Source organism: Lytechinus variegatus, chromosome 7, assembly GCF_018143015.1.
Source record: "Lytechinus variegatus isolate NC3 chromosome 7, Lvar_3.0, whole genome shotgun sequence".
Taxonomy (NCBI): Eukaryota; Metazoa; Echinodermata; class Echinoidea; order Temnopleuroida; family Toxopneustidae; genus Lytechinus; species Lytechinus variegatus.
The window spans coordinates 32,939,563-32,960,293 of record NC_054746.1 but is presented as its reverse complement, the minus strand read 5'-3'; the positions used below and the strand labels follow the sequence as shown (position 1 = coordinate 32,960,293).

Here is a 20,731-nt window from a genome sequence, read left to right as displayed (position 1 = left end):
AACTCATTGACAGATAAATAATCCCAGCGATCATCAGTCTACTTTTATTTTGGAGAACAGTAAATGTCTACAGCCATTTTCAGTCTGCAGATGTCTCTTACTTGGCAAAGAGTACTGATCCGTGTCTTGTAGGATCTTGACCGATTGTCTTCCAAGACGTCTGCACGAGGCTTTTCTGTGCAGCAGTGATGGGTCCATCAGGGACCACTTCAGCCATAGTGTCGGTTACAACCTTGAATAATTCGGCCCATGCATTGCGGACATCTGAGGTAAATAACGACGGGCCGACGCCAAGTCTTACCGCGTGTAGAAACGCATCTCCAGTTGGCTGCATAATAAGAATAGGTATCATTTAATCTTACCAGGGAACAACAAAATGAGATAAAACGTATTTCTTTTGGAGCAAACTCAGAAAGATGATCAATGGAGGGTAACATATATTCCTTTATATCTAGGAAATACCCCTTCCCCACTAGACCAAATAAATAAGAATAATGGAACCGTAACATCACAACAAAAAGCGTTGACAGAAAAACTTGTCCCGTCCTTCAATCATCTGTTCCTGTTTTCAAATCATTCAAATCTTTGGTACTAAAAGAGATTACATATCACTTACCGCGAAGTAACGCTTCTGGACGTTATATCCTACGTGTCTCTGCGCCAGGTCTCTGAGAGTTGGAAGAAGCAGGTCTAAATCATCAAGACCATTGACTGCATGACCAACAGTTTCGAAGACGCGTCTTCCATGTGCTTTGACGTCCTGATTTTGTAGCAGCTGCTCATAAGTCAACCCTTTCCCGCCAAACGAAAAGACTTTGCCAACCTCAGGATGAGAAGTTGCTAATCTATTCGGAAGATGCATTGACATCAAATTTTGCATCAAGACATGAAGGGAAAGACACCCCCCCCAAAAAAAAGTGCGTAGGTCTACAATACTTTTTGTTTCAGTTTTGTTACCAGTAAAGCAGTCAACCCTTTTAAGACTACATGCCAATCTGACTGTAATCATTATTATTAAAGAATATGATATAAATGTGAAAGACAAGACGATAAACATAAAAATTCAACAAAATATATTGACTGATATAATGATTACCCGTAACCTTTGAAAATGAACAATTATACCTTTGAAATTGAACAATTATCTCCTGATATGAAAAACATGAAATTAAAATGAAAAAAAAAAAACATTAAAAGGAAATTATCCTCACTTGGCAAACATAACGGACCCATGTCTCTCTGGATCCCTGGACAACTTCTTCCATGTCTCTTGTATGAGGCGCTTTTGCGTCGGGGAAACGATCTCCTTTGAGCCCTCTGGAAGCATGTCGGACATTGTATCAACTACGAGTTGGAACACGGCCAGCCATGCCCCTTTCACTTCTTCGCTGAAAGACCTACCAAGTCCTTCACGGATGGCATGCATTAATGCCTCACCGACAGGCTACATGGGTGCAATTAGTGAAATTAAGTTGATTGGTTTGGAAATAAAATTATCATAACGAAAGAAGGGAACGATTTCATCGAACATTTTAAATTTGATTCTTAATTTACTAAATTAAATTTTAGATAAATGCCCATGTGCAGATAAATGAACCTTTGTCTTCACTAACTGTAGACTTTCAAATTATCTTTCGTACTATCTAAAACTACGTTTTCATCATTAAAAAAATGTCTTTAATTTTTAGAATCTAATATTCTTACCTGGAAATGCTGTCTGGTGACACTGTAGCCGATGTGTCTTCTGGCCAGATCACGAAGAATAGGCACCAGGATGTCAAGATCATCGAGGGCCCCGACTGCCTGGCCGATGGTCTCCATCACCTTCCTCCCATGAGCTCTGAGAGTCTGGTTCTCAACGAGCTGACTGTAGGAGAGATTCTCACCGAACGGAAACAGGTGAGCAACTACTGGGTGAACAGATATGAGTCTGAAATATACAACATAAATGCAAATAGATCAATGGTTAAGATGGAGTATAACTTTCAACTATTTGGGTGGAAACTACTGCTTCGCCAGACAGGGTCATCATAATAATAGTCGTTCTGTTCAGCTTCTATTAATTCCAGTAGACAGTAGATCTTCAAAATGACTTGTGTGCATGTTAGGTTAACCTTAACGAGTTTTCATATTTGATGGCTTCTTGGTGACCTTAACCATTGCTATAATATAATGGGTTCTTAAGAATATTAATAGGGTAGATTACTTGGAAGCAAATGGGTATACTTCCCTATATATAAATTCTAGTCTCTTCTTGAAGCTATTCTGACGTACTTTGCGAACATGGCTGCTCCGTGTTGATCCATGTCTAGAGATAGCACTCCCCAGGTCTTCCGTACAATATCCTGCTCTCTGGTCGTAAGCGGTCCATCGGAAAGCTTCGTTGACATCGTATCAGCCACGATGTTGAAGACGGCAGTCCATGCTGCTTTCACATCGGATGTGAAACCGGCTCCTAATGCCTGTTCTAGGGTGAATAGAAGCGCTTCACCAACCGCCTAAATAATTGGTTTAAGAGAGAGAATTAGAGGCTTAGGCTATTTTTGGTTGATTCTTGCGGAAACTGATGTGTCTCCAATTCTTACTTTTACTTGTAAAAAACGTGTATCCGTGTCATATATAAACACAAATATAGAGAAAAAAAAATCTCAAGCATGTACACAACCCTTAGAATACGATCCTGAATGCAAAATTAAAACGTAACGCCAACGTACCTTCAGTTGAGCGGACTTTATAAACTGGGTCATATCGACCTATGCAGAGGACTATTTCAAAATTTTCAAGTGCTTTATCTCACTGACATATTATAACTAGTATAGCACAATTTGCAACTACATTCATGTAAAGATCTGAATCTGTGGATTCACTAACCTTGATATGTGTCTTCTTAGCATTGTAAGAATTATGCCTCTGGCCGAGGTCTTCCAGTATTTGGACGACGAGTTCCATGTCGTCAAGGTCTTCGATCACCGATCCTAATGTATCAATGACCCTAATACCATGAGATCTGACATCGGGATCAACAAGGAGTTCTCCATACGATAGATTCTTTCCACCGAAAGAAAACAACTTTCCAATATCCGGGTGATCGGACGTCAATCTATGAAACATTTTTTTAAAACGAAGGCAATTCGAGGCAAAACATACATAAACATGATAAAGATGATTGATTCAAGGCTAAAATAATCGGTTTGGTAAGACATGCATTACTTTTCTCAAGGTCTCCGAGATAGTTTGCAAATCCATAATCTGAGGAGTCAAGCTCAACCTTTTTTTTCTTTTCATTTCAAACTTTATCATATATTGTATGATTTGTCCGCTTAAGTCCATCTTGATTGTTTTATTAACCTGAATAACTAAAATGAGAATGAAATGAACAAATCTACCAATATTTAATTCTTTCGGACCAATTTCCTCCAATTTTCGATGCCTTGCAAATAACGAATGGGCGCCATTAAAATTCATTGAGTAGTTTTTTGAACTGTAAATATCCGATCAGATAATGTGAATTTTAAAAAACTTGCAATTATTGTTAACGGGTTCCATTTGGTTTAAGTTAGTCAGTTCATGACAATTTCATTAGATATTCATAAAAATGCCAGCTGTAGAAATAAAATGTGTGTACTGTTGTGTAAAATTGTGTTTAACAAAAACCCACCCCGTTTTACAAAGTGTCAATTAAAAATTCCTCGAAGCCCATTTTTTCGAGAATGAAATATGTCAAGGAACGCACAAGACTACCCTCATGATTTTGATATTTCAGCCAGGATTCCGTGTCAAAAAAATACTAAATTTATGACCCACAAGAAGGAACAACAACAATATCAAGTTTCGTTCGTCTATCTCAGTGAAAATGTTTACTTCCTTTCTGAAGAAAGCCAGGTACGATATTATCGAGATTTGTCGTGATTTACCATGGATAAACATTCCCTGGGTATTATTACATATACATACCGCACATACTGTGTAGAAATTATCCTCATACATTTCGTTGAAAAATGTGCCATACAAACTTTTTCTTTCTTTCGATATGTATTGATCATATAAAAATATAATTACAGAATCAAGAGAAAGTTACAATGTATTTTCACCGATTACACAAAGCAGCATTAAAAATTTGAAAAGAGAGAGAGAACAAAGGTATTTTAAACATTGAAATCAAATCTTCATTTTGTGAAATGTGGAAGAATTATTTTTTCTTGGGTATGAAATATTCTAAATTCTTATTGAAATTTAGTAAAGTCAAGAAACCTTCGGATACAGGTGAATCGCCTTGAACTTTGCAGACATAATAATAGTATTTCAACAAAAGAGCGATATATTACAAAAAATTGTCGTCCTGCATACCAAATATTTTCTGAAAAAAAATGAGGGTTTAATCTTTTTTTTTAATTATCCTAATAACATCATTCTAATTTGGCAAGAATTTGTTACATACATAAATTATATGAATATGCGTTTCGGGGTCTTTGTTATACAAAATGAGCAAAGAGGAGAATCAGTTCTTTTAATTTTGAAGAAGAAGTCATCGAAGTTGTTTGTTCTATGGAAAATTTTGAAATAAAACTCCCGCAGACGAAGATTTATTGTACATTTGAAGTTGGTCAAAAGAGTTTTCTCACAATTTGTATCAGGTAATACACAAAAAATCGGGATGCATTTATCCAAGAAAATAGAACAAGAATATTTAATAACTTTTTCATATTGTTACAATTGCTTAAAAATTTCTTCATAAATATCAATAACAATAAGTTCAAACTATCTAACCAAAGAGAAGGGATAATCTTTAGCCCAAAAAATTATTTTCTTCTTTCATTGACCCGAATACCAAAATAAAAAAACAACTCTTCAAAAATGTTAGAACCAGGGCGCGGAGGATTTAGAAGATATTTTACCAAATCTGCCCCTCATCATGTCCCTCTCTATATCACGGACCATGTCCTTCAGTGTGTAATGTATCACACAAAATATAATCGTGAATAGTGGTAAGAAATGGATAAATAAATCAAGGTGCATTGAAAATCCCTTTTCGGTCCATTCCATCACCGAGTCTTAGCCATTAGCGCTTCCTTAATTGCGTGAAGCATGATTACCACCTCGCCTATCAAGAAAATCACCGCGAAATCGATTTTGAAGGTCGCAAGACCGTGGAATTGTCGTGGAGTTCTGATACTCCCGGCACTCTAACATGAACAATTACAGGTCAGGTCGTCGCTTTTTAACAATGTCTTTTGGTCATTATTGCCATATTTCAAGGTAGACATGCACAATCATTTTAATTTCTTAAGTTTTCAGTTTATCTATTAAACTATTTTTGTAAAGATTTATTGTTGGTATTTCGCAAAAGTTGCATTCTACATCTTGCTTCTTCGTGTGTGTTTGATTCTGACTTTCTTGTTTGATGACTTCTTTTTAATGTGTTTTTTTTTCTTTCTTGTCTGTCATAAGATTTAGGAAGAGGGGGAACCAATCGCCTTAAAATGGGGGGGGGTAATATTTGAAAAGTTAAATGAAGCTTTGCTTTCCTGCGTAGCCTACATAATTTTATTATTATGGGTATACTTTTAAAATTGCCCCTTTTCCATGGCCTTTCCTTTCAATGAGAATCATTATTTTGAGTGCGTGTTTCCCCTACTCATGCATTATACTTCAGTTCACTCGGCTCATTTTCAATGTAAGACGAATATTTTTTTTCCTTTTTATTGATTTTCGATTCGATCGAAAATGAATACATTTTTAACTACAAATAACGAAGAATAATGTGTGTATGTCGGAAAATGAATGTTGATTATAATCATTTTGTAGTTATTAAGTCTAACAATGGTATTCATAATCTAGCAATGAATATTGAATCGTGTGATCGTATGAACTCTAATGACATTTCCTGTTGCTTATATTGGCGATTTAGGATCGTCAATCTATTAAAGTTGCATTACAACTGGAGATTGAATATAATGAGAAATTCTCTGATCGTGAACATTTTTAGTTGCATGGTTAAATAGTATGCAAAACAATTGGACTTGCAATTTTAATAAGATACATTAGACCATTCTTTACACTTAAACACATTGTGCAAAAATTATGTGGTACTTCGTCGAAAATAAGAGTGTTTTTCATTTTTTTCAGTGTTACAAAGAGCGAAGAAGAAGTGTAAATCAACATTTAACTTTTATTACGCACAAGCAGGCATGGGTCCAGGGACACATGCCTCCCTCCCACCCAAATCTTTACAAAAAATAGTTTGTGATATATGTAATGCCTTTTATAAATGAAGTGACCATTCTTTCTTTCGATAGAAAAAGCTTTTTGAATGGCAAACTTTTTTCGTTTCTCTTTCTTATCCTTTGAAATATGGAGTGACGATCTTTTTTTTAATATATTGTTTTTGCCTCTCCCAATTCTTAAATCCTAGATCTGGTCAACTGAAATGAATTCCTACTTTATTAGTCAGAAAGAACACGACTCAAAAATTTTTTTTTTACTCTATTTGCTGTTCATTTCTCTTGTTTTTCATGTCGAAACGGAAATAGTATACCATTATTATTACTTGAGATGCAGAGATTTAAATGGGTTTCACGGTGCTGAACGGCGCAGTCACATTTCCCATTACACGGCTTTACGGCGAGTAGAAAACAGCCATTTTATTTACTTTTATTCGAACCTCCTATATGTATCTGGTACAATTAATGTTAAAACGGCTTGTTTCGACTCGCCGTACGGCCGCCGTAGGGGAAATGTGACTGCGCCATTAGCTATGAAATTCATCATAAAAAGAGATCAACGCAATGCTCAGATCATTGTCCATCCTCATAGAAACTTAAATTGGGTTCTTATACCATATCCAAGTATATATTTATGTATTTATTTATTTATGTATTTATTCATTTATGTGGTTCACTTATTTTTTAGAACCACTCTGTGTAATATGTGTGTGGGTGTCTGGGTGTATACAGTGCGTATCAAAAAAAACGGGACAGATTTGAAAAGTCTATAAAATTTTAGTTTCAAATTATTATTTCTATATTTTGGTGTTAATAGGTGCTCTAAGGTCTGGTCTTTCAAATGCTATTAAAAAAAATAGTTTCGTTCATGCTTGAGCGAACACGGGACGTTTTTGTTGGGGGTTCAAAAAGAGGCTTGCGCCAGAATTGCAGAATATGAGTAATATGATGATCGGACTTCTTGCTTATTAGCAGACTTCCTCTTAACCTTTTCATTATCTTTGCCATAATTTTCAAATCATGCGGTCAAAATTCATTTTCAGATCTATTTATTTGCTTGAATTATTCTGTTATTTCTTTTTAATATGCTCTCTGTTAGCTTTGAATATTCCTTCTTCAAGCTAATTTTTTTTTCAACTGAATTATGGGAGAGCATGGATTTTTTTATTCAAATCCTTTCATTATGTGCTACAAAGATTATGGTGCCTTTTGAACAAAGCCACACAGATGGGTGGGCGCTCGGGTTGCTCCCCCCCCCCATTAAAAAAATCATGACCAAAAAAAAGTGGACAGGAAATAAAAGGACAGATAGAAAGTAAAATATGATATTATTTTCTGAATATTATGTCAAAATCTATCACAAAATTTGATATTGTAATTAAAAAAGTGGGAATATTTGCGTGCTCACTTCACTCGCTCACAACTTTTTAATACATTTTACCCGATCTGCCATATCTAGCTCCTTCAAAATTGACTCAATACACCATTGTCATTGAAAGACATGAATCCCTTACTGTGTTTCCTGTCAAGCAATTAAACTTGGTCAAGGAATTAATGACCCATTGAAAAATAAATTCATGTCTTTTAGAGGTACATAACATTATTTGTTTCACATAATAAAACGATTTTAATAATCACAAGTTTTCCCAATTAATCATTCAAATCTTCTTGCTTGGGTTGACAAAAAAATCTTCTTTTCTCAGTTACTTATGAAGGAAAATTAAAAGGTAAGAGAATATTAAATGAAAAAACGAAATATTCAATTAAATAAATAACTTTGTAAATGAAATTTGAGAGCATAATTCGAAAATTGTGGCACAGATAATGAAAAGGTCAAGAGAAAGTCTCCTGATTGGCAAGAAGTCTGATCATTGTATTACACATATTCTGCAATTCTGGCGCAAGCCTCGTTTTGAACCCCCAACAAAAATGTCCCGTGTTCGCTCAAGCATGAATAAAATTTATTTTTTTTAATTGCATTTTAAAGATAAGACCTTAGAGCATCTATTAACACCAAAATATAGACATCACTATTTCAAACAAAAATTTTATAGACTTTTCAAATCTGTCCCGTTTTTTTTGATACGCTCTGTATATATATATATTTATATAGAGAGAGAGAGGGGGGGGGGGGAGCCTTTTCATAATAACTTACTTGGCAAACATCATGGAACCATGGAGTTCTCCCTTCTTTTCCAATGTCTTCCATGTATTCCTCACCAGGGTCTTTTGTCTCTCGTCCAGGCTAGATGTGATTGGTTCATGAATCAAGGAGGTGCTAGAACCCTGGAATCCAAGGTTCTCCAACCCCCTGTCATCCTCCATTCCAACTACCGCTGGTCGAGAAGAGCTGTTCAGGAGGGGCATTTTCTAAAGAACAAAAGGTTAGAATTCATTGATGAAGCCGGTGAGTCCGTTGTATATTCCATGATATAGAAAAGAAGTAAAGACAAAATTAACTCACATCAATGCTAAAGTTCACTGTTTAAATGATCAATGTTAACGATCCTGGCGTGGAGCATTGTAGTCCAGTGGATTACTCTCCGGAGTTTAAAACAGAAGGACTGGAATCCCAGCCATGACTTGATTGCCTTTGTCAAGATATTGAGCCACAATTATGTTGCACTCAACCCAGGTGAGGTAAATGGTTACCGGCGGGAAGTAATTCCTCAAAAAACTGTGAGCTCCGGAATCCATAACCTAACTTAGCCGGGGTATTATAAACACATCTAGAGCACCTAAGAAGTTGGATATTCCTATTTTCATTACAAACAGAAGACCATCAATAAACATTTCCAACCTCGTACATATACGATTACGATCCGTGTTAATCTAAGAAAATTGTTGGTACCAAGTGTGTGATTTTACAAATGCTATCTGTCTTTCTTCCACTGGAAACCCCTACCTGCATGATCGACGAAAAAACTATATATAATTAGCCGGTTGATGAGAAAGTAAAATGGTCAGAGAGCCCGTTTAAAATCAAATCTAGAATACGGGTCAGTCTGACCTAAAATGTAAAACTAAAGGTTGAAATGAAGCATGAAGGTATCACACTCCTGTCCATCCCCCGAAGAAGTATGTATATTTTTCCATTAACACAGTATAACAGTATAACCCCTTGGATATGTCTTTTGAATAAGAACGAGTTATATAACAATAAGTTAAAGAAAATAAATGTCCTGCAGTCAACCATGCATTATCTGTTATTTCTATTCAAAAAGTAAAAATAAAGGTACTGTCTGGCCTTCTAGGGTGAATCCCTTCAACTCCATCTTATTCCTAATTATCTTCTTTCTCATTCACCCAACCTACAACTATTTCCTTTCGAGTCAATACATTCACAAAAAAAGACAAGTAAACCCTTGCAGCGATTTTCCATATTGTAATCACCAACAACATTTTTATTAGCATGGTTTATAAAAACAGCGTCTACATGTATATTATAATTGATGTTACACAGTAAAAAAAAAATTAGCACGTTGTTTAAGCCTGTCACTTTTAATAACAACATGTTATTTATTTTTTGTAATTGTTTAAACTTTTTAAACAACTTGTTTAAAAAGTTTAAGAAGTTCAAAATTTTAAACGGCTGTTTAAAAAGTTTAAACAGTGATTGTTAGAGTGACAGGCTTAAACAACGTGCTTAAAATTTTAAACAGCGTTTTTACAGTGTAAAAGTCTGGCCCGCAAAATCAGTGTGTAGCATCCAGCGTATTATTTCTGAGGACATAATAAGAAAGCGCTTTTGAACCCCACTCCCCCATAAGAGAGGGGAACACAACCCATGAGCTATCGCTACTTCATAACTGTTTGTTGCAATTAGTGAGTGTATCTTTAATATCATAATTTCTTAATTACATATGGACATTGATAGCGAAAAAAAGCTTTTCAGGAATGGAGGGCAGCGAAAAAGAGAAGGATAGAAAAGGGGATGAGAGGGAGCATTATGATATGGAGATAAGACATTAGTATGTTCCTGTCAAGATTGGTGTAAAACAACACGAGACTGTTTTCTAGAACTCGAAGGCAGTCTAAGCAGATTCATTTCATTAATCTCAACAATGAAGGTAGAAAGAACACATATTTCAGCTCGGAAATAGAAATTCCTACCTCCATGTCTCAACCAAGACTACAACCACGCCCAATGCAATCTTTGCTTCAGCGGAAATATGTGATAAATCAGTACCGATGAATTCCCATTCGATTATATTTGAAATACAAATATACATTGCTGTTTATGTTTAATCGCAAATGCGAAAAAAATCCATCGATGAATATTGGTACTGGTACGCAGATAGGATTATTTTATTATATCAATGCATCAGAAAACGTTGCATGAAAGTGATCTCTGGCATTTTTTGGCCAGAGTATTTCAATGTGTTATTGTCAATGGCATGATTTCGTTTGACAGAGTTTTTGTTTATGTGCCACAGTTCATTTTGTGGTAAAAGTTTTATGCAACAGGCCCCAGAAAGCAATACACATGATACGGAACATTGATAGGACCGGTCTATCAGAGAAGGAAAAGAAAACAATCATGGTAACAACCAACCTTTATCTGTTTTTATTCTATTCAAATAGAAGTCTAGTGTTAGGTTTTAGCTTTTGAGAATGATTCCCTTCAACTAAATTTGATTTCTTGTTATTTTTCATCATCATTCATCAATTCCGCATTGACAAAGTCATTCCATTAATGTGTGGAATTTGCAGAGGAGCAAGTGTCATGGAACCCATTAGAGACCATAAAGGTGGAAACACTGCACCTGTATAAAAGTGATCGCAATGTGGCATTGCTAAAGGTCAATGTTAAACATTATTAACATTTTCTTGTGAAAAAGTAATGATCTATTTTTTTCACTCCAAAAGAAAGAAATAAATTATGCAAAAGCATTTTCCAACCTTGTTTGGTGTACATTTATTAGTTTAAGAACGAATGCCTAATAGTGACGCAACTCAACCAAAATTAATATATACCTGCTGTTTCTGAAATATTGTGAAAACTTAATATCATTAACCCATTAGCAAAATCATATTCAACGAGGATCACGGATATATCAAAACATGAAGAAAACCCAAGAAGGTGGTGCATTCTCATTGAAATTTATGTATAGATTCAGAATCAGCGAACTTCCAAACAACCTGTTAAAAATGTTCCGTTTCTATACTATTCATGATTACCCAACTCCAACCTCTTCAAATATCCACTTAGAGAATTCGAGAACAGCTCTTGCCCAAAGATCTATTAGACATACAGGCCTCGACATTTTGGAACTCTCTTTCCCTTTATATTCGAAAGTGCCCCACGAAAAATTCCTTTAATAAGCAAGTAAAAAAAAAAACCTTTCTAAATATGAAACACAAGGTTGATAAGTTCTATTTGTTTTCCATTGCATGGTTACATAATGTACCACCACAAATTTTGTATCTTTTGTTTGTGAGTATTATTATGCAAAAATACTACCTACATAATTATAAAGCAACGAGTCTAAGGTTTTCAGGCAGGATGATATGTCTTCCATATTCTAAGCAGCGTTACTCCTCTCTTCTTGTTTACCTCTCTATTCAGTTCTCCCTCCCCCTCTGTCTCTGTTTTCTTTTATCACCCTCATCCTTTCTCTCTAATTCTTATAATGGCTTTAATTTGATGCTTGCATCATTGATTATATTCGTTTAGCTACTGTATGATTTATGTATAAATATATTTTTGACATCGTTCTCAGGCTGGAGGAGCCGTGGTGTAGTGGTTCTGACTCTCGCCTTGTAAACAGAGGGTCGTGTGTTCGCATCGATCTGGCGTCTTTTGGTAAGGCGTTAATCCACACGTTGCCAATCTCGACCCAGGTGCTAAATGGGTACCCGGAAGGATGCGAAAGTCATAGTAGCTTGTCCAGTACTGTGTGCGCCTCACAGGCGACTGACTGGAATACTTCCCAGGGAGTGGAGGATGTGCACACATTGTGTGCGGGAATGACTGATTGAATCCGATGACCGGGGTAATAATATCTGTAAAGCGCTTAGACACGTCGTTCCGATGTATTAAGCGCTATATAAAAAAATGGATTATTATTATTATTAAGTTCTTATGATGATCCTTTTATCTATTGTGATTATACTAATGGCAAATGTTTGTAATGTTGGCAATGATGTATATATATGAATAAAATCAAATTAAACTTAAACAAAATATCTGCACGTACATGCTCAATAGAATTCTCAGATTCTTATCCAAATCTACCGTCTTCATGCTATAGAATGATCTCACATAAATGATCCGTTTTCCTGTTATGAAGATACCTTGAATGTAAGATTAATATCTGATGAGGAGTCACTTTCTATATAAATGAAGTCATATCAATTTCCTCGCAACTCTCGTTATACATGTATATGTTAATTTATCTTAAGATGATTTTTGAGGAGACCAGCCTTATATTACTGTCGAAACTAACTCTTGGTTATTTTGAGATGATTTCTCTCTTGGGAAAGTTCATTAATTTGTGAAAGCAATTTTTCATGTTCACGACCTTTTCCGACCTTTCGAACACCTTTTGAAATGACAGGCAATCTCCCATCGATTTGTTTACATCTTTCCAATTATACCCAAAAGCCAAAATCACATTTCGCATGAATCGGTGATGCATTATATTGGCATTGAATTGAAATTCAACCGAGTAGCTTTATTACGGGACGAATATTTTAATTTGTTAATTAATGGGGGCGGAAACTTTCAAAATTTCCTTAGGAATGATGCTCCTAGATACAGCTGGTATATCTCAACATTTGGCTGACATTTGGTCTATAAATCAAATGTCACTTTTCTTAGAATAAAGATAAAACTAAAGTGCTCTTAACCATTACTCAAATACGTACATATTCCCTCGTGTCTGAAATTCGCAATTTCAATACAAAGTTCGTTTTACTTTTGAAATGTTCTGTGATCCCGTCGTAAATTCATTAGAGTTTACAGTCTATTTCCTCAAAGTATAATGCCCTCTCTACAAATCTTTTATCACAAAATGGGTAAACTTACGAATTAATATATTTTACCACTAATTGACAGATATACAATCACAAGAATTTCTTAAACCGACTCCATTCACTAGCAAATCCACACGTAAAGAGTCAAAACATACATTTTGTTTCCGCCAGCTACTCTACAATTCTCCAGGGGGCATTTCGCCGCCATTTACACGGGAAATATTGATGTAGAGTTAATCTGTTATGTCAACAAGACTTATGATCGTCATAGTGTACCTGGTGTCAGGGAAAAAATAACAATACATGTTGAATGGGTGCTGATGTCTTGGCGTCACGCGATCAACCACTTTAAGGCTCCTTCCTTACTTTAAGGTGCTCTCAAATTGTGATCGAGTATCGTTAATAGGGAGTTTGCGCATCGCCATGCAGAACACTTTAAATAACAACGAAAATAAATTGCCAAATGCCCTTCATGATAAAGAGCAACCAAGAAGTCTTTGTCGAAAATTGGCAAATCAAAGCAGCGGTTGGACTCTGGACAAACGACTTATTTACACTTTTTTTCGTCAGCTTCGAATCTTCGAACAAAACTGTTCTTCCGGTTCACCAATTATCGACAAAGCCCTCCCAACCGTCCATTGTGATTTGACTTGTATTTTCAATACACTTACTGTGTTCTTGAAAACGTTCTACGTTGCGGTGCGAAAAAATCTCTATTGACCGGAAAAAGAGATAGTCTGTGGGATGGTCGATAAAATTGTGACTTTCCGTGGGGCGGCAAATGCAACCACGGTTCTTGGACATGATAATATGTAAAATATTATGAGTGAATACATGCAACATGTTGCCATTGCTAAATTCTGCTCCTGACCTCAAAATTAAAATAATAATATGCGAAATCGTACCATTGATTCGACTGGAAATTCCGCCATTCAAGGACTTCCGCGAACGCGCGCAAGCGTGTACAATGCATGTAACCTCGTTCGCGTTTATTTTTTATTCGTTGTAGAATATACGATGGCGTATAAGATGTCGTCGTCTTCGTCGTGTTTTGACAGCGAAAATGACGATTTACCAATAGCAAATATATGCTACATGCACGTCTTACCCAAGGAAAGAGGGCCAGTAAATTTCTTTCAAGTGAAGAGCTAGAACAAATTTAAGCCTTTGCTGCATTCGTTGGTGTAGACTACCTGGGACTTCAGAATAAAAATAGCTATTCGTGCAGCAGAGAAGTTTGCAAGCTGTACCCCATGGCGGAGTTCATCGGAAAATTAAAAAAAAAGGAAAAGAAGAAAAGGGGGAGAAAGAAATAAAAGGTGGAAAAAGAGGAAAGGGGGAAAGGGAACTAAGAAAAAACTTAAAAAGGAAAGAAAGAAGAACAGTTAGATTGTCATGAAAAAGTGATTTTATTTTTTAAAAATCGACTCGAGGTGTGCCCCCTCTTTTGAAAGTAAAGCTGTACATCTATATTTATTTTGATCCATTCGGATCTTGCTGAAATACTGGCCGGGCTGCATGCAAGTCAATCGCAAACTTCTCTGCTGCACGAATAGCTATTTTTATTCTGAAGTCCCAGGTAGTCTACACCAACGAATGCAGCAAAGGCTAAATTTGTTCTAGCTCTTTCCTTGAAAGAAATTTACTGGCCCTCTTTCCTTGGGTAAGACGTGCATGTAGCATATTTTGCTATTGGTAAATCGTCATTTTCGCTTTCAAAACACGACGAAGACGACGACATCTTATCCGCCATCGTAGATTCTACAACGAATAAAAAATAAACGCGAACGAGGTTACATGCATTGTATACGCTTGCGCGCGTTCGCGGGAGTCCTTAACACATGGGGTGAATGGCGGAATTTCCAGTCGAATCAATGGTACGATTTTGCATATCATTATTTTAATTTTGAGGTCAGGAGCAGAATTTAACGATGGCAACATGTTGCATGTATATTGCAACATGTTGCATGTATATTGCATGTATATTGCATAATATTTTACATATCTTTATGTCCAAGAACCCTGGTTGCATTTGCCGCCCCACGGAAATAAAAAACTAGAGACATTTTCCTTGTCCATCCCACAGTCTAAGAGCTAACGATACAAAGCGGGAGCGTGTCAGAGAATGCTTAATACAAAATCCTGTCAAATAAGATTTAAAAAAATTGATACAAGGGGGAAACTTCGATGGTGGTCATTGTTATTTTGAATTTCAAATTATTTGTTTTTATTACGACCCCATATCGAAGAGCAGTGAATTTTGTAAATGCCACTGAAAATAGGTTTCCAATGCAAATGTTTATTGATTTTCATGAATTTTATTATATGGTAATGTGCTGCAAAAAATAATCATCTTTGATCAGAGCGACTTTATAAAGCGAATCTCATTGGATTTCTGTTCTCGTCTGGGTAAAATATAGATTCATTTCAAAATGATGACGTCACTGTTATCGTTGTCGATGCCTTTGGCGTGACTTATTTAGATTGCATGCTAAATACCATTTATCTAATGGGTCGTTTGACATAATCGACAGAGAAATGTATAAAAAGGGAGATTCAAATGAATAAAGATTCAAGTATCAGTCACAATGCAACAAATCACCGCAAATATGCACCCCTTTGCAAACAGGGAACACAAGAAAAGGGGCCTTTTCAAATCATGCACGTACACAAACAGGTGGATATCATATGAAGGTTACTTGCGAATTGTTGTTATATTTCATTTGTTATATTATATTTGTTGTTATATTTCAGGTATCAAGAGTAAAAAAAAAAATCGCGTGACAAATTGCATTTGTCTGTGGATTTCTGCGTTTTGCTGATCTTTCGAGCTTTTATCTATATTCTTATTGGACATTAATGTTATTGTGTGGTATCTTAAGAAGTCATTTGTACTGTGTACTATACACACATAAACTCAGTTTAATGAGACAAGCATTGACAGGCATTAAAACAATCAAAGAAACGCAACAAATAGTGCTCAATCTCCTTAGCTTTGCTCTTATGTGCAGTTTAGGTCTAAAAGCGCATAGCGCAAAACGTAAAACAAATAATCACCCTTTTTACCAGTGGGATAAACTATCACTTCGTATCTAAAGCGATATGAAGGTAGATATCTTTCCTAGGTTTTGATTGTTATAAATAGCTACATCCTACTGCCTGGGGATTGAAATTGTTTGCCCCATTACATTCGTCAACAGTAAATACACGCTTACTATACAGTGCGTCCCAGAATAAACGAAACCGAGATTTAGCGATCATTTACCATAACTTAATCATAAATAGAATAGACAAATGACCTACCAATTTAAAGCTTAGAATCTCCTCTTTCATATGATATTACTTAGGTTATTTCTTATTCACGCATGAGTGAGCAAAAACAATTTGAAGAAAGGATACCAAAAACTCATTTGGCGGGGGTTATCTGGGTTTCAAAAAGAAAACCACATTTCTGAAAAGTTCAATATCTGCTCTTTGATTTGGTACCAAAATTACAAAAAATTGTCTAGAAATAAAAAAGTTTTGTTCATTTGAAATAAGGCTTGTATTTCCATAATTTCATGAGATAAACATGTTTTCACCGGTATCCCACAGAAGCTTTCGCATGGTGAACAAAAGATTTAATGCATGGCTGATCGTCAACAAAACAGAGTGTCGAGAGAGTTTGAAAGCCATCCTGGAGAACCTCTTCATTTTATGAAATTATTGAAATTTAAGCCTTATTTCAAATGACCAGAACTTTGTTATTTCGTTACCATTTTCTGTAATTTAGGTATCAAATTAAAGAGGAGATATTGAACTTTTCAAAAATGTGGTTTTCTATTTGAAACCCAGATACCCCCCGCCAAATGAGTTTTTGATATCCTTTCTTCAAATTGCATTTGCTCACTCATGCGTGAATAAGAAATAATCTAAGTAATATCAGATGAAAGAGGAGATTCTAAGCTTTAAATTAGTAGGTCAATTGTCTATTTTATTTATGATTAAGTAATGATAAATGATCGCTAAATCTCGGTTTCGTTTTTTCTGGGACGCACTGTATATGTATACGTATATCCAAGAATCCATCCATATATATATATTGTAAATGCATACAAAGTATTTCATTCGCTAACCATTTACCAAGAAAACTCATAAAGATAATAAAGTGATATTATGATCGAACTTTAAAATGCTAAACACATTTCAAAAGTGCATCCATGAAGAACACCTTGATGCATTAATACAAAATGGAGAAAATTGAACCTCAGAGTGAACCATAACAATTTTGGGAAAGTACATTTCGCACGCTTGGCGCCATTTTAGTTCGATTTTTTTTTCTTCCCTTCTGTAAAATGCAGGTCAATCTCAGAAGCCAGGTTCCGGTATTTAAGAGAGAATAGTTGAACCTGCTTGCGTGCTCGGCGAAGGGGAGTGTTTCTATCTTAAGATTGAGAGGAAACCAAATCAATTTAGGACCGATAATGGAAGTTATTATTTACCATCATCTTTTCCACCTATTCCCTTGGACGTGACACTGTCTACAGCCTTCTTGTTTTAAGGACATTATTAGAGACGGATGACTGGAATAGCTCAAGGGTTGTTGAATAGGAAATTATAGAAAGAATAATACCACATGTAATGTTGTATTACAACAATAAGCTTTTTCGGGAAAAAGGAGATATATAATGTATAAGCAAGATTATTGACTAATGTGACGAATGGAGGGAGATAAGGGGGGGGAGGGGATGTGTGGTGGAGGCAAAGGTGGAGGCGAGAAAGGATGATGGAGGAGAGAGTGGGAATGAGAGAGAGAGGGGGGGGAGAGACTGTGTGTGTGTGTGGAAGAGGGAGGATGAAGAGAGTGTGGACGACGGAGGATGGAGGAGAGAGAGGACCTATTAATAGATGCATAATATTTGAAAGATATTAGTGAATGCTAATAGCAAAATGAATAGAAAAGCGAAAAGGGAGTGTGATAAGAGAAGAACACTGACACGAACATGGGATAATGATATAATGTGTGTGACAGAGAGAGAGGGGGAGAGAGAGAGAATAGAGACAGGATGAGAAAGTGAGGAAAAACAAGAGAGAGGGGGAGGGGGAGGTGAAAAGGAAATGGGAGGGAAATAAGTTGGGATGAAGAATCCAGGGATGCTAAAAGCTCATTCCATAATGCAAGCTCTTGCCGTGAGCACCAATATAGTATAACCCAAAAATTAATTAAGAGAGAAATAAAAAAATATTCATGGTTAAGTAAACTATCCTTGTTGATTGGCAGGAGGACAAAATGAACGCTGAAAGGCGATCTAGGTCAAATACTGTCCATTATTAGGGATCCTTCCTTAGTGATCAATTTTAATATACCGAATATAAGCCTCAAGGTAAATAAGATAGTTTGGAATTCAAGGTAGTTACTGACTGTTATCGACAAAATGGTCACCTCACATCAAGATACCATAGCTTCAGACTGTCTTTTTTGAAGAAACTTGTTCTTTAATTTCATCCAATTTCATTTCAGAATGACATTTGCACACTGAAGCATTGATTAATCATTTCACGAAATTTGAAATATTTTATATTTGGAGACCACGATATCAAACACAGTTAAGGTAGTTGATTGAAGAAAAAAACAGTAAATTCTTAGTCTAGCGATCTCAAATTGGAAGCTCCAATTATTTAAGCATCTAAAAATGTCTTCTAATGTATGTATTTTCTTTATTTTATTCACAGAGTCATAATATGCGAAATGAAAATCGATTCTATCATTTAAATGTGGCACGTAAAAATAGTAAATCCAGTCGGATATTAAGGGAAACGACATGAACATGATGCACTTGAAAAATTGCAATACAATAGATTATTTAAAACGGATGTAATTTTCTTACGTTTGTTGTTACGCGTGGCTCCATGCAGCCTCAACTCCTACCCCACCCCTACGCCATTCGACAGACTCTAATGACTTATACACACATATATATAACAAAATAATGCTGGTGATAATGCTTTGATTGGCACTCAAAGCATTAGCATCAGTATTATTTTGTAACCTTACTAAAGCCAATACGAATTTATCGACCATTTTGTGAGCTTCCTGGTAAAAATAGTAAAAAATAGTATTTTGAACCATATATAAGAATCGGTTAATGACCTTTTCAGTTTTTACAGCTACTGAATCTTTATAGTTGGAGAAGGGCTTAGGGTCAAAATTATGGGGGGGGGGTACAGAGTCGAGGAAAGCCAAAACCTGTGGTTGATGATACAAAGTAGATTGGAGTGTGATACCAACACCCTATAAAACAATAAATATTCTGAATGGAAATGCCAAGAATGTTTATGTTTGTAAGTATAGATATGCAACAACAGGTGTAGAAATCAAGTAGACAACATACCCCTGATGAGTCTGGAGGGTACCAATTATTCTCTGTCTGGATACCAATTGTAGAAACTGTAGTTGGTTGCTTAATTCCGTCAAAGGCATCCACGCCCACGGATGGACCTAACCCAGGAGCAGCTAGGTTATTATTCTCCACTACTATCCCATCACTACGTTTCTCATCTGACGCACCTCCTCGAAACTTAACCTCGTCCGGTGAGGGACTGAATGATGCGGATGAGGTTCCATTCACATCAGGAGGAACTGGTATCTGCTGATGGAGGGATTGATGCGATCCGTTGCGCACGGGCTTAGAATGACAGCAGCCCATGTTGTTAGGTGGGGCGGACGCGTGTCCGCCAGATGAAGTAGGGATTCAACTTACGCACTTAACGTAAGGATGTTAAAGTTACTTTGAGGGATGGACCTTTTCACACAAACCGTTTCAGTCTACCAGAGATGACATGATGAAAGAATATCTGAAAGGAAACAAGAATAAACAGAAAATCAGAATAGTTCATGATTAGACACGCCTTCATGACATCTATTTTGGACAATTTGACGTATCGGCCAGGGACCGTGTATTTCAAGGAAATATGGAAACGACGTGTGTACTTATAATAAGTAAACCTTAGCTCTGAGAAAGGGTGTCAGTTCAGTCACATGTAATTATGCCAAATGAATATGACTATATTCATATTTTAAAAGACCTTGTGATATCCATACATCAGTATAGAACCCAACTAAGCCTGAGTAAGGGTCCGATTCATCGTTTTGCTTCTTCACTTGGTTTTTCGAATCACTGCTCTTACATTATGACATCACATGAAGGTTAAATATAGAAAAATACAGAAATGAGTCCCCTTATTGAAGAGAAACAGAAACGTTGGTTTATTTAAAAGTAGGAAATCATCTGTAAGGAAAAAAAATGCGATTTATTCGAATCGAAACCAATTGCCCGCAAAACCACTACTTTTAAGGAGCTCGACCTAATTGTTAATATAATTTTTACTAATAATTCAATATTAGAAGAATATCCCTTTAGCCACCCTAACCTAATCAAGTTACATTGACTGTAACAAACAAATATAGCAATTAGAATGTCAGGGAATTCAAGTTTTAGCAATAGAGTCGATCAAAAACGAGGAAAAGTTTACGTCATGTGATTAAAATGTAT

At 36.0% G+C, this 20,731-nt stretch overlaps 1 protein-coding gene across 3 annotated transcripts in view; it reads right to left on the bottom strand.

Annotated features, from left to right (window-relative positions):
• LOC121419053 overlaps positions 1–20,026 on the bottom strand; it is a 50,709-nt gene extending 30,683 nt beyond the window's left edge. For all 3 annotated transcript variants that reach the window (XM_041613340.1, XM_041613342.1, XM_041613341.1), the window contains exons 1-8: positions 19,571–20,026; positions 8,377–8,591; positions 2,872–3,100; positions 2,275–2,498; positions 1,705–1,930; positions 1,212–1,444; positions 617–845; positions 102–328 (exon numbers count right to left, since the gene is read on the bottom strand). In XM_041613340.1, coding sequence (XP_041469274.1) covers positions 102–328; positions 617–845; positions 1,212–1,444; positions 1,705–1,930; positions 2,275–2,498; positions 2,872–3,100; positions 8,377–8,591; positions 19,571–19,885 — 1,898 coding nt within the window. In that variant the 5' untranslated portion in view covers positions 19,886–20,026. The remainder of the gene's footprint in view (positions 1–101; positions 329–616; positions 846–1,211; positions 1,445–1,704; positions 1,931–2,274; positions 2,499–2,871; positions 3,101–8,376; positions 8,592–19,570) is intronic.
• Positions 20,027–20,731: the final 705 nt, after the last annotated feature.